A 17,606-nucleotide genomic window follows, 5' to 3' on the forward strand; every position below is an offset into this window, starting at 1 on the left:
TAAAAGAAGCAATTGGTCATCGAACTTAGCAAAAAAAATTAATTAAGTCTATCTACCACATCATCATCCATCATGTACTATTACAATAACATTGTGAACTATCACATCAATATTATATTTTTCATATAAGTTTTGTGAATTGTCATGTAAGCATTGTGGTGGTCAACATTTGATTCCGTTAACTAAAGGGTTAAATTAATTATCTTTTCTCAATTTAAGGGTCACGTTCAACGTAAAAAAAATTCAAGAGTTACACTAATTTTTTACAAACGTTTGAGGGTTTTAAATATCACTAAAAATATTTTTTATTTTAAGGATATTTTGATGTGCTCTTGTCTACAACAATTTTTTTTTTCATATTTTTAACTTTTGAAAACTTACTTGATATCAATACGCATCAACATTATATTCTTATTATAAACTAAAATATTTTGTGTTATAGATATTCTCATCAACTTTATTGTTTTCTATGTACATAACTATGTACATATTTTAAAAATATAATTATTTAATAACTATGTGTTCATCTCTATTTTTAAAAAAAATAGATATCAAATATATTTTTATTATTTTTATTCTAATCTTAAAAAACGGAAAATGAAAACTACTTTCTGAAAATAAAAACAGAAAAGAAAATATTTTCTAGAACAAAAAGGGGTCTAAGATTTTATGTTGCTGAGAAAAAGGTAATTCAAAATCTTAAAAAAAATATGACAAATTTTAAGCCTGTATCTGCTTGACCCATGGAACATCATGTTACAAAAGTTTTCAAATGGATTTCATGAAATGCTGACGAATTAGTTCAGGCACTAGATTCACAACACGGCTGCCAGCACAAGACTGCGTCTCGCGCGTCATGACCATCGCTTTTGGCATAGTTTAGAGATAGTTAGATCTGCACCTCCGAACCCATCCATTATAGCATTGGCTGTAGGGAACTCTGCTCTGGATGTGAAACTACAAAAGAATAGACAAACAGTGAGTTGCATCACAAAGTGTACAAGTTCCAGAAGTAAGCCTCTACCTGCTCCGCAACACAACACAGGGCATGCCTATCTGCTCGGCTGCAGCAAGTCCAGATTTGCTTCCTGCGATAAGGACACAATTGCAGACAGGAACCTCAGCAATTTCTGCTCCTGCACGAAGTGCAACTACAATCTTCTCCAAGCTGGATACCAGGAATAAACAAGTAATTCAATCGAAGATGCGCGTGGAGCACAGAATTAAGAGCTTTCCAAACAGGTAAAGCAAAAGGTTAGATGACTTTAGAGCTGCCATTTTCCTTTTTCACTATGCTAGAAAACGAAATCTAAAGAACGAAAAGAGAGTCGGACCTTTCAGATGAGGTGGTATCAATGTTAACACTCACTTTCAGCATGGATGCAACCTCCTCCGCTATTCTTTGTTTCTCAGCCAAAGCTGGCCACAAAGCAAGAACAAGACCTTTTAATAACAGCCAGCTGGACCGAAACAATGCACTTCGAATCTTTCGCCAAACACAAGGACTGAGAATATATACCTGATTTTCTTTCTTCCTTAGCTAGTTGTTCATCCAAAGAAGAAGACACTCCTTTACCAAACACGAGTTGACCATATAAACTCTTTTCTACTTCCTCATTCCCCACAACTTTAATTTTCGTAAGTCGTTCATCACCAAGCTTTTCAACTATAGATCTGTTATTTTGTTTTGTAATACGAACAGAAAAGGGAAACATTAGCACACTTCCATGCATAAAAAGGATTACATTGCATTAGATGAACTATCATGTGGCTTGTCATTGAAATTTTCTCTTAGATGGTGCTGCTGTATAATGAACTGGAACATGCTTAACCAACATGATATCGAAGAGAAGAGGGAGGCAAATCGGAACAGAATTACATCCCTTATATACCAGAAACATCCACGGCATAGCATTGGTGATCACTAGAACATACCGAGCAATTTTATCCCCATCTTTGCTGTAAGATGTTAAGATGACCACAGGTATTCCTTTGTTACATGCATCATCAATAAACCTGCAAAAACACATTCAGTAAAACAAGAATTAAGGGATTGGTTCCGAGAAGGAAAAGTAAGGTTCTGGAATGAACAAAACTCAAAGAAAGGCAACATACTCCTCAACTCCAGGTTGTAGAGGTAAACTTTTCAGTACGAGTTCTTCCAGTGCATTTTTCTGCCAATAACAAGATAATACATCAGCTCAAGCTATAAGCACAGGATAAACACGATGGCAAGAAAAAGCTAACACAATGACAAGCAAGATTGTGTGGTAAAGAAAGAAGTTGAGATTGTATAACAGGGTAACAGAAGAACTACACCCATGAAAATTCATATTTTCTTTATTAAGATCCGACTCTATGATGTTTGAACTCTTCATTTTGCTCTAAGTATCCAGTTTTGACACCGACATCCAACAAATATCTAGACATGTTATAGTGATGAGACCACTAAATGTCGTCCAAATACATGAAAAACCTTAAAAAATCGAACAAAATCATACATAACTCGTACCACACCCGACACTCACACCTTGGAGTAACATAGATTTGAGTTACCTTCTCTCGCAGGACACTTCTCACAAACGAGTCCTTCTCACTTGTAGGCAATGATGTAGGCCAACCAATCTGCCAGATTAGAGCACACGATCAATGCGATGACATGCAAACACACAATGCTAACGTCTAAAGTGATCTAAGGCTTTCAACGACAAGAACGTACACGATTAAAGTATAGGACCAACATCTTTTCTTCATTACTAGCACTTCTCCTGGAAAGTAATCACAAAATACATTTCAAATAGATTTATAATTTCAATCAAGATAATAAAAAAGAGCGGGACAACCCCAGCTGAAATTTCACCTTACAAGATCCAAATACACAGGCTCAGTCCAGTTTGCACAATCAAGGCCGAGCTTTTGAAATGCTGGTAGGTATTCGAATAATGAACAGTAAATTAATAAACATATGATTAGCAGATAATCATGAAGATTAATCATTGAAGTATTAACTTTAGATCCTTTTTGCGCAATAGACATATGATCACACTTCATCTGCCGCACCTAAATTGAAGGCCTGCCGATTACCCGCCTGATATGCATCCATAAGAACCCTGAAACAATTATAAATAAATATATAAAAACTGAATCCAACTAGGAACTGAAACATTAAACCTCAGTACCCACCAAAATTTACGGTAACAAAATAAAGAATACTTAATTAAAAATAAAACACAAAGAGAACTACAGTGAAACCAAAAGGTAGCATTATAAATATGATTTACCCATCAACTTCGAGAAGAACAGCCAGTTCCTGAGATGGGTTATGGTTTTGGCTACTAGAGGATGAGCTGAAAGCAGTGAAGTCATTGAATTGCAGGTTTTTTCCGTGGGAGTTAAAGTTTCTCGGGAAAGTAGAGGAAAACGAAGGAATTGAACAGATATTGCTCTTAGGAGGCAGACAATGATTGTTGTTAATAGTTGAATTAAGGGTGTTTCTTGAAAAGCCGAGTGTGTAAAGGATTGAACAAGAAGCGGTTTCCATGACCGGAATTCTGCCAAAGATTTTTTTATTTTTATTTTCAGAGAGTAGGTGACTGGCTGCCAAAGAGTCCGTTTCTGGCTCACTCAATGTGGGGTTTTCTTCGAGGCTTAATACTAAAAATAAGTGCCTAATTATATTTTTTATTTAAATTATTTTTTAATTCATTTTGGTGTTAATATTTTTTTTCGTTACTATTTTAAGTTTTTGTATTAACCGTTATTAAAAAATCACGTTAAATTATATGCGTCGATAATTTTAAAAAAATTTATTTAAAATAAAAAATATAATCTTTTTGAAAAAATATTTTTTTTAAATCTTAAAAAAATCTAAAACTTTTAAAATCTTAGTTTTAATACATTTACCACCGCCAATCATCATCAATATCGTCAATTGGCTAACACTTAAAAACATGTGTGACCAACCACCCATGAACAAAACTCTTGTACTTTCGTAACTAATTGAACATCAAATATCCTAAATTTATAAATTCCTAAACATAAATCCTTAAACATAATACTCAAATCATAACCATAATCCCAAATTTATTATTAAACTCAACCCAAAATATAATTAATTGAAGCATGAGGATGACGGGGAAGTGAAGGGGAGTTGAAATGCGACGGAGTTGGAGTGGGGTTGAAATTCTACAGTTTTTTAATTTAAAAAATATTTTAAAAAGATAAATTTTTAAAATTATTTAAGAATATAATAGGTCATTTAACAGAGTTTTTAACGATAATTAATGTTCGAATATTTAAAATAGTAACGAATAAAATAATAGACATTTAAAATAATAATAGAAAAATTTAGACATTAATAGGGTCTAATCAGTCGATTAGGTTAATAGAAACTTTCAAAAATTCATTAACCAAAAAAAAATGTTGGCTTTTCTCAAGGTAACTTACTATTTCACCCTTGTCCGCCTTTTTCATTTTCTTTTGGGGTCCAGAACTATGCACGTTAGCCGACTCATGAAAATTGATTAATTGGCGGGGCAGTTTTTTTTATCCCGACTAGAAAATTAAAGTTTTTTTATTTTAATCTAATCCAACATTTAATGTATTTTATCTATCTTAAATCCATTATAAATTTTAAAATTAAGCTAGTTTAAATTTTTTTAATTCAATGAAATGAAAAAAAAGAAATAAAATACATATATAAAAATATACTATATTAATATATTACTCGTTATAGTATTTATTCCAAAGTTGAAATATTTTACCAAAAACATCCAGCCTCAACTCTTTCCTTTCACAAAATTCGTTCTCTAATTTAATTTTATAAAATTATATCAAATTAAAACTCTTAAGTCTAATTTAATTCCAAGATTCTAATTTGATTATTCCCTTGATATACATATTCTGGTGAGATAAGTAGAAGCATAAACACAACAATGCCAAGAGGTAGCTTAAGAATATTTGTTGGGAATCTGCAGTAGATTGATTGTGCGTTAGGGATCAAAAACATTTTAGATGATATCAAAGTTTAGTTGACGTGAATGTCACACCAAAACAACGTTTTGATCGCGTTATTTTAATGTCCAAAACGATGTTCTCTACCCTTTAAATTAATATTGTATCTATAAATTATATTTTACACTTTGCTCATCTCATTCAAATTAAATAAGAAAGATACACTAAAAGCAAAAGAGGCCTACAAAATTGACGTTACCCGCCATCGTCCAAGATATCCCCATTCTTCCTCTTTGATAATCTAGCTGGATTTTGATACCCATTTTCTTCATTGGTGAATTGTGCAGCTGTTCGGGCCGTAACTCTTCTAGACTCTCGCCTTCTTTTGCTCTTTCTAGCACCTAAAATTCATAGACGGCATTTATGTTGTCATAGCTGAGACGTGAATAAGCAAGGCTGTTAAAGACGGGATATGACTTACCAGATGACGACCGTAAAGATGGGTGCTTGAAAGTGTTTGAAGGGCATTTTGAGCCTCTTGCTTAGTTACAAACGCAAACCTCTATGGTTTCCATACTTCATTGGTAGCCTTAAGCTCTTGATCTGAACAGCCGGAAGGAAAAGTCGGAACAATCAGAGGAACATAAAACATTCAGTATCCAGAAAGCAACAGCAATACCAAGTTTCTGTTTTAAAGAAATCAACATAAGGCTGGATCAAATTCCTCAAGCTTCATCCCCCTAAGTTATTTACTACGCAAGTTTCCAAAAGAAACTCCAAACAATGTGGACTACTAGTATACACTCTAGCCTCTTGCTCTATACACTATATAGTTAAAAAATATTACAGCACTAGCGTATATAAAAAATATAATGGTGACAACTATTGTTTGTTAAGTAATGGAGGAGGATGTAGTCCTTAATCTTATGTAAATTTATAAACTATTCTAAACCATGTACAGATTTACAAACAAAATAAAAAAATACCTGGCCGAATGGGCTAAATAACTGTCTTAGATCCTTTTCTGTGGCTTCGAAAGCTACATTTCGTACAAGTAACTTTGTTGAACTCTTATCTTTCTCAACGTTTTTCACTGCTTGTTCTTTTTTGGCATGACAAAGTTGCAAGATAAGAGCATGCCCATCCAAAATAGTCCCCTAAAAGAAAGAAAGAAAGGTATCAAAAAAGGGGCTGAAACTATGGTTTTTGAACCTGCTGATCTTGATTGTAAATACCTGCAAGTCTCTGCAAACATTTGATGCAGTCTCTACTGAATCGAACTCGATAAAACCATAACCCATTGAGACTTGCTTTCCATTCTTCATGTGCTTTTTCACCTGCCAAAGAAAACACCAAACCCACAAGGGTCAGAAGCACAAATATTGACTGTGATTCAGACAGCGTCCAAAATACCCAAATAATTATCCTGATGCTCTTTATTCTTCCTTCCTTTACAAGTTCAGTGACATGATTCTTCAAGCTCTCTTCGGTAGTCTTGAAATTAAGGTTCTTGAAAAATAGAGATCGTGAAAGCAATATCAAAGCGATGATAAGTAATCAAAGCAAATAATTTATCACATCAGAGAAAGAGAAGTGGAGAAAGGAAAGAGAAAACTCATATCATATGCTGAACCTCAATTCTGTCAGGATCAATGTCCACATCCGAGATTCCTTCCACCTGTTGCTCTAGAATTGATCTCTTTACATCATGTTCACCAACAGCTGCATCATTCTTTTTGTCACCCACAGACGCTGAACTCTTATTAAGAACATTGTCAGGAGCCCACTCCAAGTATAAAGGAACATCCCTACATTAATGGAAAACACACCAGTCGGGTTCCATGAATAGTAATTCCAGCTTACTTGAAGGTTAAAAAATATAAGAGCCACTATAGTGCCTAAAAAACATATATTATGTCATCCTCAGGTTAACAACCACCAATAGGGCTGTAAATACTCGAGCTCAACTCTACTCAAAAACTAGCGAGCCTAAATTTTCAAGATTGATTCGAACTCGAAACCATTAACTAAAGCTCGTAAAAGCTTGAAACGGAAAAAAAATTCTTAAACTTAACTCAATTGAAACATCAAACTCGAATCTAAACCTTAAATACATGAAAACCTTATACTGCATTTTAAAAAACATTAACACATAAATGTTAATATTATTAATAATTTTTTTTTAAATCTTAATATATTATATATTTTCAAGTAGCTCGCGAGCTTTTCGAGTCAAGTATCAAGTAGCTAGTTTCGGCTCGTTAAGAACTTGAGTCAAGCTCAAGCTCAAGTCAAGTATTTGTCGAGCTTTGATCGAGTCGATCTCGAGTAGCTCACGATCTGTCTTGTCTCATTTACAGCCCTAACCACCAAGTTTAAGCAAGTAGCCAAATACAGCTAAAATTAAACACATTAGCGTACTCCTGGAGACAATTTGAAAATTAATTAACGAGTCACCAAAGAAAATTGTTCTAAATTGCAGTAAGAGGGTTAAACTAATGTCTAAAAGAGGAGGAAATCTCACTTATAACGATTGTATGCTAAACCCTTAAATGCTGCACGAGCTTCACCTGGTTCTAGGAAAACAACCTGAAATATCATGCACCAATCATCAATAAAGGATAAAACAGTGGCACGCCATGCAACAGCAGCATACCGGGAAATTAAATTTGTCACTTCAAATGTATAAGCCTGAACCAAAAATCTATATAAAAATTATAATTAGAACATACATGCATACCAGGGCCAAAGTTTTGTTGGAGGGAGAATGATCATGTCCAAGCTCCCAAGCTTTCCAAACATCTTAGCTAGTTCACCTTCCGATGAACCATATGGCAAGTTCTTTACTAACAGAACATGATTACTCCTTTTTCTGCCATCCATTTTACCAGCAGCAATCTCCTCCAAAGAAGAGATATTTACTCCAGAATTTGTAAGGGAATTTTGGTTTCTGATATCACTTGAGTTTCCCCCAAAGCAATACGCACAGCTAGATCATCTGCTTCTCAATCAAGTAACTCACTCTTACACCATATTTCCTAGCAATGTTTTCAACAACCTATTAACACAAGAAAATTAAAGAGAGGTCAATGATACAATAACAATATAATTGAGACATAAGAGCACTTCACTAAAGCATAGCCAATGATGAAAGTAAGACTACTATAATCAGTGTCAAAAACATGATAAGAGAAAGAGAGATTGTTAGTTCAGTAAAACAATTTCATATCCCTTGGTAAGATTTCAGTATAGTTAATAACTGAAGTGTGTGAAAAGCAGTACAAGATCAGTAACGATCTTTCGCAAATGACAACATTTTCACGTCAATGGCAAAATCTAGAACATCCTTTAGGTTCAGTTAACATAAGAAACTGTCAAGGATTAATTTCACTAAAAAGGGAAAAAATTCTGTGACATTCAATATAACATACTGTATCAGGCGCATGAAAAGACTATTCCTTGCTCTTGTATCTCCACTAGCTTCAGATGCCTTCCTTTCTTCTTCCCTCTTTTGCTTGAAACTTTTTGAACCTTGGTTAGCTGAATCATCGATCCTAAGAGAAAGAAGTATTGGATAAATGACCATTATATCTGGGAAGCAATGATAATTTAAAACCTAGAAGACTATAGAGAATAGAGATTGATTTTTACTGATAATGCTTACTTGTCTGTTGGCTTTTTTAGTTTTGCTGGCAACACATGCAATAATCTGCCCTGAAAAATTGATTTGTCCACTTCTTCTAAAGGCCTACAAAAATTAATTAGGCTGTAAGATCCAGACGTTCATATAGTATATCATAAAAAGTTCCAAAGCATGAATATATCCCAATGAAAAAACATTAAAGGCTGAATGACCAGATTTGATTTGATATTAGCGAAATCAGAGAACAAGAGTAAAGATAATAGGTTAAGAATTAACTGGCCCAGAAGATCAGCATTCATTTAATCTTGGGCCCAGAAATTCTACTATTTAATGTATAGTAAGGCTTACAATTTATGTGCCCAAGAAAACAAACATTCTTCTTATGTAAGCCTTAATTCAATGGGGAGAACCAGAAACTTATAGGACCTAGCAGCAGCACTTGAACAAGCACTTCCCCTACGTTCAATTATGAGCTTTAGGTGTGTATGTCTTAACAAGCCTTCATGTCAATCTTCACCAAATTTCAATGTGCCAAAACCACCATTAAAACAAATTAATAAAGAATACCTGACTGCACATTCTGGAACCTTGTAAAGAATGTATGCAATTCCCTTGGATGCTTAGTGTCTGTATAAATGACAAGATGGACTTGTGAGAGATCACCAAATTTGCTAAAGAGTTCCGTCAACTCATCTTCAATGTTATATGAAAATCAAGAGATGAATATATTACCATGGAATGCCCTTAATAACAATTAAAAAAAGATAAACCAAGAAAGTCTATTTACAAAAACATTCGTTGCTGTATATGGCAGGTTACGAACAAAAAGCCGACCACTCTCAAGGACTTCATCTCTATCATCTTTCACGCCTGAAGATGGGTTGCCTGGATCAAGGATTTCACCATCAAAATCTTTGGATGAATATTCTTGAATCTGATCCTGGATAACATTCTCAGAGCTCGAATTTTGTTTTCCCTTTAGATCACCATCATCATTTTCCTTACTGTCATCACTTTCTGAATCTGACCAATCTTTCTTTACTCTACTCTTGAAATAATCCATATCCGAAATGACATCATTACGAGCAACGTTGTCTGAAGCTTTGGTTTCATTTTCATCCAATGCAATGTCAGTTTCATCTGAGTCAACATCTACCGAAGCCAATGTCTTTCTGCTTTCCTTCTCGGATACACCTTTTTTCTCAGTAGCTTTGCTATTCTGATTACCGGGGTGTAAAGTACAATGTCATTTGCCCACATTTTTTACTTAACCCTCGGCCGTATAAGCTGAAGGAACTCTTGAAGTTGTGGGTCATCATTGTCACCGTTTTCAAGATCTTTTTTCCCAGAAATTTTAGTCCCAGCTTTATTTTTCCGGGATTCGGCCAAATTATCCTGTTCCTTTGTAGAATACCGACTCCACGGACGAGGGGTATATTTGCGTCCCCTACTTTACGCGCAATCTGAAAGAAAGCAAAATAAGATTTGTTTCTTCTTATACATTTCAGAATCAACTCCATTTGCAAAATTATACCATCTTTTGTTTTCTTTAGCTAGCTACATACAACAGCAACATCAATTAACTATGGAAAATAATTTCCAGTTAGAAGAAGAAGAAACGGGCAGACCTCGCATATGATTCTGGAAGTATCAAGGTAAGACTTGTTGAAGTACTTGATAGCTTCCTTTGCTTCTTGTTCCGTACGGTACCCGATAAACGCAAATTGTCTGCTCTTTCCATCGCTGATTAAAATATAAATTCATTAAGAACCAATGAACTGTAACTTTAAAAAAATAACTTTAAAAGAAGTTAATAGGTACGTTGTGATCATAAGCTTGGCGTCGGTAACTTCTCCTTTCTGAGAAAAGAAATCTCTTAAACGCTCTTCGGCCACATGCTTCGGTAGATTTTTCACACATATTCTAGACCTTCAGAAACAATTTCAAAAAAATCGTGAAATTGTGAATACAATTCGATGATTCAGCTGGAAAAGGAAAGACAAATTAATGAAAAATTACATGATTTCTCCCGAATTTAGCTCAGATGTTTGGGCGCAGCTTTCCGAGGAAATCCTTTTCTTCTTCGTTTTTGTAGTTTCAAGAGGCCGAAGTTCAGGGGAATCAGGGTTGGTTCGATCAGTACCAAGTTAAAACCTTGGAAGAGAAGAGAAAGGAAGGAGGGTTCCTTAGTTTGATGTTTGAACCGGGTCGATACAAAGCCCATAACTTTAACTAGTTTATAGCTTGAGTTTGGATAAATTTATTAATTTCTTAGGCTCGATAAAGCCCATAATATTATTTTATTTATAGAATTACTATTCTAATTGATTTTTATTTAAAATGTGTGTTGAACTTCATAGGAATTTATAATAATTTGATTGAAACAATATTTTATCAAAAAAATTATTTTATTATCACTTAATTTAATAGGAATAAATTTTAGGGTAAAGTATAGTAATGGTCACTAAACTTTTCTAAAGCTTTCATTTAGGACCCCAAACTTTTAAAACTTGCAATATAGTCCCCCAACATTTAGTCCGTTTGTAATATGGTCCCGATGTTACATTGCCATTAGAAGATGCTGACGTGGCATTGAGATCACCTTTTGTAGCTATGAAAATTAGGGTAAATTATATAAACGGACATTGAACTTTTCAAGCGCTTGCATTTAGGTCCCCCAACTTTTAAAACTTGCAAAACATTCCTCAATTTCATTTTAAACCCCAAATTCTAAAATAATTCAATTACATTCTAAACCCCAAATTCCAAAATAATCAAAAAATATTGACTTAACCAAGATTTATATATTTTTTCATTTTTTATGTTTTGATTGAGTTGTATTCAGTGAAAATTGATTGTTACTGTTCGATTGAGTTCATGGGCAATTGAAGGTGGGGTATGCATGTGTAAATGATGCCAAGTTCATGTGAAAATTGATTGTTACTATTCTGAAAATTTATAGATTTAAGTTCATGAAAACAATATTTCACATTTAAGTCCCAACAACCAATATTTAAATAGCATCAATGTTTACAATAGTTTATTCAAACTCAGTACCCAATACACATGCAACACGATCTGAAAAAACAATAAGAAATTAGAACTCAATATCCAATATCATCAAACGTCATTTACACATGCATACCCCACCATTCAATTGCACATGAACTCAATCGAACAGTAACAATCAATTTTCACTGAATACAACTCAATCAAAACATTAAAAAAATATATAAATCTTGGTTAACATGAAATCTTGGTTAAGTCAATATTTTGAAGTATTTTAGAATTTGGGGTTTAGAATGTAATTGAATTATTTTGGAATTTGGGGTTTAGAATGAAATTGAGGTTTGTTTTGCAAGTTTTAAAAGTTGAGGGACCTAAATGCAAGCACCTAAAAAGTTCAGTGACCATTTATATAATTTACCCTGATTTTCATAGCTACAAACGGTGATCTCACTGCCACGTCAGTGTCTTCTAACGGTAGTGTAACGTCGGGGGTCATATTGCAAACGGACTAAATGTTGGGGGACTGTATTGCAAGTTTTAAAAGTTAGAGGACCTAAATGAAAGCTTCATAAAAGTTCAGTGATCATTACTATACTTTACCCTAAATTTTATTATACAAGCCTTGATTTAGAATTTATGATTTATAATTTAAAGTCTTTTAAACATGTCAAATATATTCATAAAAGAGTTAGGGGTGTAAATGAATCGAGCTTTAAAGTTATGCTCGTATTCGTTTTTTGTTTTTGAAAGTGTTTATATTCAATTTGTGTTCGTTTAAATTTTTAGTATTATGTTTGTGTGTTTTGCGAACATGTTCCTTTATTGTTTGTTTAATGTTCGACAACCAACACTCGCTTTTTATCTTTTTTATTTGTAAGACAAAAAAAGTGAAAACTATGGAAATCAATAACCGAGTAAAGAGTCGATAAACGAGTTTATAAAAAAGTCGATAAACGAGTTTATAAAAGAATCAATAAATGAGTTTATAAAAGAATTTGCTCGTGAACATAAACAAACAAAATATACATATATTTGTGTTCATTTGTTTCTTTTATTAAATAAACATAAAAATAATTCATACTCTTTTATTTAGCTTAATGAATAAATATGAACAAACCTTATAAGAATAATTCACAAACAGATTATTAAAGCCTTTTTGATTTATACCTCTACCTGAGAGTAATAAAAATAAAACAATATCAAAGAATCAAATTAAAATTATTTAAATTTCATTTGACTAAAAATACTTAACTAAAGTTAGTGATGAAAGTTACGTAAAAAAAAAAAAGCAAAACCCATAATTTTTAGGGTAAATTATGCATTTAGTATCTAAACTATTAGTTTTGGTCCATTTTAGTATCTAAACTTTCAATTTTTTTAAAATCATACTTAAAGTTTAGTTTATGTTTTATTTTAGTACTCTCGTTCAAAATCTAACGTTAAAATTTGAACAAAATGAAAGTTTAGGTACTAAAACAGATCAAAACTTATATTTTAAGTACTAAACATTAAGTTTTTAATGGTGGGATACTAAAATGAAATGAAAACTAAATGTTGGATATGGTTTTGAAAAAAAATGAAAGTTTAGGTAACTAAAATAGACAAAAACTGAAAATTTAAGTACTAAATGCATAGTTTACCCTAATTTTTAAATATAAGGCATAGGGACAAAAAATGGGTAAACTACATAAATGACCAACCACAATGGGCTTGGTCTCGAAATGATCACAATTTTCAAATTTGTGTCAATATGACCTTCCTTGGATTTTCTTCCATTTTGTCACTACTTGCATATGATTTGTTTCCTTGGATTTTCATTTAATGCAATTTGATTATGATTCTTTTTTTTATTTGTCTAATGCATTAATTTGAGCATTAACTTTAAAATCTTTTATTCTAGTCACATATTAAATTTATAGATTAAATCCCCTAGATTTAAGAATTAATCAATTTGATCACCAGGATTAACATTAATTCTTAATTTTTAATTAGGTCATAATTTCAATTTAATTTAATAAATTTATTTCTCCAATCAAATTGTGACACATGTTACAATCTATATATATTATTGAGATAATAACATACGCATGCCTAATGCCTTAACCACTAAGCGAATTCTCAAGATGAATTTTACACCCAAGAGAATCCAACTTGGGTCCCAAGGGTAACCTATGCATACCTTGACCACTAAGCTAATTCTTACACTTGTTATTGAGATAATATATGTTATATAACTTGTTCAAGTTTTGTAAGAAAAATAATTTCATATTTATTTTTAATGATTATATATATGAAATCATTAAAAAATAATTTAATATTCAAATTATAATCATAAGAAAAAATATTTAAGATTTAGATTATAAATTTATCTTTTGATTTTAAATTGTGCTCGTGAGTTCGGGTATGTTAAATATTTTTAATTTAATTTTAAATATAATTTCATATATATAATCATTAATAAATAAATATAAAATAGATAACTTTAATTTAAAAATATTAAAAATCTTAAATCAATTATAAATAATATATTAGATTTTTTAGCAATTTAAGTGTTATCACATTCTCAATTGGTCTAGTTTTAAGTCCTCACTTGTATATTTTTATTTCTATCATTAACTATAATATATAATATAAAAAATATTTTAATTAATTCCTAAATATTAGATTTAGCCCATTGGTTAAGGCTTTGATTGGTTACTGACTGATTTTGGGTTCAAATGCAATAAGTTATTTTAGTTTTATTTTTTCTCCTAAACTTGAACAAGTTACTATATAACATATGTATTATCTTGATAACAAGTGTGAGAATTGACTCAATGATTAGTTCTAAAATCTAAGGGATTTAATCAATAAATTTAATACATGACTAGAATAAAATTTTAGAGTTAATGCTCAAATTAAGGCATTAGATAAATTAAAAACAGAATCAGATCAAATTGCATTAAATGAAAATCCAAGAAAACAAATTATGTACAAGTAGTGACCAAAATGAAAGAAATAAAGTAGGGTGATAGAGTCGCAAATACGTAACTTTACGAGGACCTATGCCCTAGTTATACTAATTTTATTAAATGTCACTAAAAGATTCCATAAATTTGAAAATGGTAGTTATTTCGATACCAAGCCTATAATTGGGTGGTCATGTATGTAGTTTACGGAAACAAATCCATGTGACGGCCCACTACTAAGAAAGAAGACAGTTTGAGGGATTTCCAAGTCCGAACGTTGAAAAACTAGAAAGAAAAAGTCAATGTCTTCCTCGTACACGTCATGGAGATCGTCTGCAACTAACAGGAGACCAACTCAACGCATTGACACACCCAAGAATTCAGGACGCATCCATCCGGACCAAACCCCGATCCGAATCCCAAACCCGTCCTTCACTTTCTGGCCTTAGGGCTCATCATCTTCCTCGGATTCGTCCAATTCTTGCCGGCTTCTCATTTCCGTGACCCCTCCGACCCCCTCAGAAACTGGGTCGCTTTTAACTCCCAGCCCTCTTCTTCTCCCGCCGTCGAAATCGCCGTTGACGAAGATGACGGCATGATCCACATCGTTTCGTGGATGGGTTGTTTGGACCTCAAAGTGCTGGCTGTCTTTACAAACTCAACTCTTTCAAGTTCAAGGTAACAGTTTACTTAAATCCAAAAAGATTATAGGAGCAACTTTGAAGGTGCAAATTATAATTTTATCTAAATATTTTGCTGCCTGATATCCCGATTTGCTTCACTTTCATTTCTTTAAACCACAAGAGGAAGTGAAAGAAGCAATTAAGAGGGCTTCTTTGGAGTTGAACATGACAGTCTCAATCTTGAGGAAATAACACCTTTCATTATACCTAATGTTCATCAGTCTCAAAGTAAATTCATTTATGTTTCCCCAATCTAATTTTGATGGTTGGTTTCCTTTTTCCCATGTAATTTGTATTTGCTAGAATTATTTAAATTCGGAGTATGAATTTAAGAAGTTATATTAGAAATTTAGATGATGCAGAGATATTTTCGGTGTTCATAAAATATTTAGACTTGGTTTTTCATTGCAGGGAAGAATAGAAGAACTAACTGGGATGATTTATTTTTCAAATAAATAAATGGAAATATAGTATAGAGAACTAGGATCGATCCGTAGGGACAAGGAGTTTCTAATGTCGTTTTGTTTTAATATTGGTTTAACGAATAAAATAAGGTGTTTTAAAATAAAGAGTGAAAATCTAAAATAAATTATTAAATAAAATAAGAGTAAATTTAGAAAAATAATATGATGAGATTAAAATAGTCTCAAGCTTCATTTTGCCTCAATTCCTAATTGATCATCGAAATGGATTTTACTTTCGGATACATGTCGATTATAGTCTAAAAGACCAAACCCTTGCAACTTACTTTTCTTTCCTGTAAACCGATATTCCCAAGTTTATCTCTGTAATTCAATCCTTTCTTGAAAAACCACGGTGTTGGGCTTGATAAATCAACCGAAAACTGCCAAGAATGTGTGAATTGGCCTTTAAAGAACCTTTGGTGTGGAAGCAATAAAAGATAATAATTAGACACAAGACTTATAGTGGTTCGACTTTCTCAACTAAAGTCTATATCCAGTACTTTATCTCCACACTAAGGATTTCAACAAATTCACTAATTTGTTTTTTCTTTTTCTAGGACAAAGAGTAATCTTTACAACTCTATCTTTCTTAGGCTCAACTAAAACCTCTCCCCTTTTACAAACGATGTTTGGTAAACAAAAATACATCACAAGATAGGTGTTTACAAATATTTAAGCTCACAAATAATAAATACAAAGATATTCAATAATGTTCAATACACTTATACAAGAGAAAAATGAAAAAATAAGAACGAAAGATTCTTTTTGTTTATCTTTAAGCTTGGATGGGTGTAGTAACTTTATTCAATTGTCCTTGGAGTGTTTTTATTGTGTGAAATGAGTTGCTACCGTTTATGACCGTTGGAGATGAGTTATAGCAGTTGGAAGCTTTAAAACATGTAATAAAGGCCACTTGCACATGCATTTTTGAAACTTTGGAGAAAGTTTTGAAACTTACTTAAAAATATGATCGTTGAAGAAAATCAGTCTGTTAAAACAATTTCAGGGCGCAAAGTTTCGAAACTCTTACAAAAGTTTCCAAACTCTTACAAGTTTCCAAACTATGAATAGCACCAATGTATAAACAATGTCATGAACAGTGTCAAATAGTGACTGAATAGTGTTTTCCATAGTTTAAAAGCTTTAAACACATTTTAAATACTTTAAACATGTTTTAATTAACTCAAAAATATTTCACATATATATACAAAATTTAGAAAATATATTTTTCAAGATATTTTGGACTTTTAATTATTTTTTATTAAGTCCAAAATCAATTTTACAAATATTTGTTATATCAAAATATAAGTTCAACACATGGCTATCGATGTTATCACCAATACAGGTTTAAGCACGGTTGCTAAGTTTGTTCACAAAAAGTCGAATTACGACCAATCGATCCGACTCCGAAACTGTAAATCAAACATTTTTCAAATCAACATCGACTTTTTGAAGTGAAAGTGTTAGATTATTAAAGGAATGGTTGAATATCAATCCAAGTTTTCAAAAAATCAAGAATATTTTCTGAAGATATTAAGTGTTTTTCAATTCTAACAATAAGAACTAAATCATATCTAAACCCTTGGCTAAATGAAAATTTAGCTAGGTTGGGTTCATACTTAGCATTTTGAAAAAAAAATAAAAAATTAAAGTAAAAATAAAAGATGTAGGAAAAGAACTTTAATAAAATAAAACCTGAGAGAATTGAAGAAATCAAAATAAAAGTACATTATCAAGCTCACCCTAAGGGGGTATTTATAGTCTAAAAACATTCTAAATATATAAGAAATATTTAGAATAAACTATCCTAAAAATAATCCAAAAGATTTATCCAAAGTATTTTTCTCAAAATTCAAATTTAATTCCTTAGATAATTTTGTCTGTTCACCTTCTAGAAGATGCTCAC

The 17,606-nt window shown here is 32.2% G+C and overlaps 1 protein-coding gene and 1 pseudogene across 1 annotated transcript; both read right to left on the reverse strand.

The window, feature by feature from the left end:
* Positions 1 to 663: 663 nt before the first annotated feature.
* On the reverse strand, positions 664 to 3,614 carry LOC120121238 (CBBY-like protein). Its single transcript, XM_039140652.1, has 11 exons — positions 3,282 to 3,614; positions 3,061 to 3,110; positions 2,861 to 2,924; positions 2,720 to 2,768; positions 2,557 to 2,625; positions 2,116 to 2,174; positions 1,936 to 2,016; positions 1,520 to 1,674; positions 1,335 to 1,419; positions 1,025 to 1,168; positions 664 to 957 (listed from the first exon to the last, which is right to left on the reverse strand). The coding sequence occupies exons 1-11, from the start codon at positions 3,539 to 3,541 to the stop codon at positions 855 to 857; spliced, it is 1,119 nt and encodes a 372-aa protein (XP_038996583.1). The 5' UTR covers positions 3,542 to 3,614; the 3' UTR covers positions 664 to 854.
* Positions 3,615 to 5,154: 1,540 nt separating this feature from the next.
* LOC120121248 lies at positions 5,155 to 10,792 on the reverse strand (annotated as a pseudogene).
* Between the last annotated feature and the right edge of the window lie 6,814 nt (positions 10,793 to 17,606).

Source organism: Hibiscus syriacus, unplaced genomic scaffold (assembly GCF_006381635.1).
Source record: "Hibiscus syriacus cultivar Baekdansim isolate YM2019G1 unplaced genomic scaffold, ASM638163v2 tig00110365_pilon, whole genome shotgun sequence".
In the NCBI taxonomy this organism is placed as follows: domain Eukaryota; kingdom Viridiplantae; phylum Streptophyta; class Magnoliopsida; order Malvales; family Malvaceae; genus Hibiscus; species Hibiscus syriacus.

Bases quoted from the DNA above. Each gene is read 5' to 3' on its own strand.
- LOC120121238 (XM_039140652.1), bottom strand. From the start codon at position 3,541: ATGGAAACCGCTTCTTGTTCAATCCTTTACACACTCGGCTTTTCAAGA. The intron at 2,925-3,060 runs GTGCGGCAGATG...AATACCTACCAG, and splicing joins TCGGCAGGCCTTCAATTTAG to CATTTCAAAAGCTCGGCCTT. The intron at 2,017-2,115 runs GTATGTTGCCTT...GTGTTTTTGCAG, and splicing joins CTACAACCTGGAGTTGAGGA to GTTTATTGATGATGCATGTA.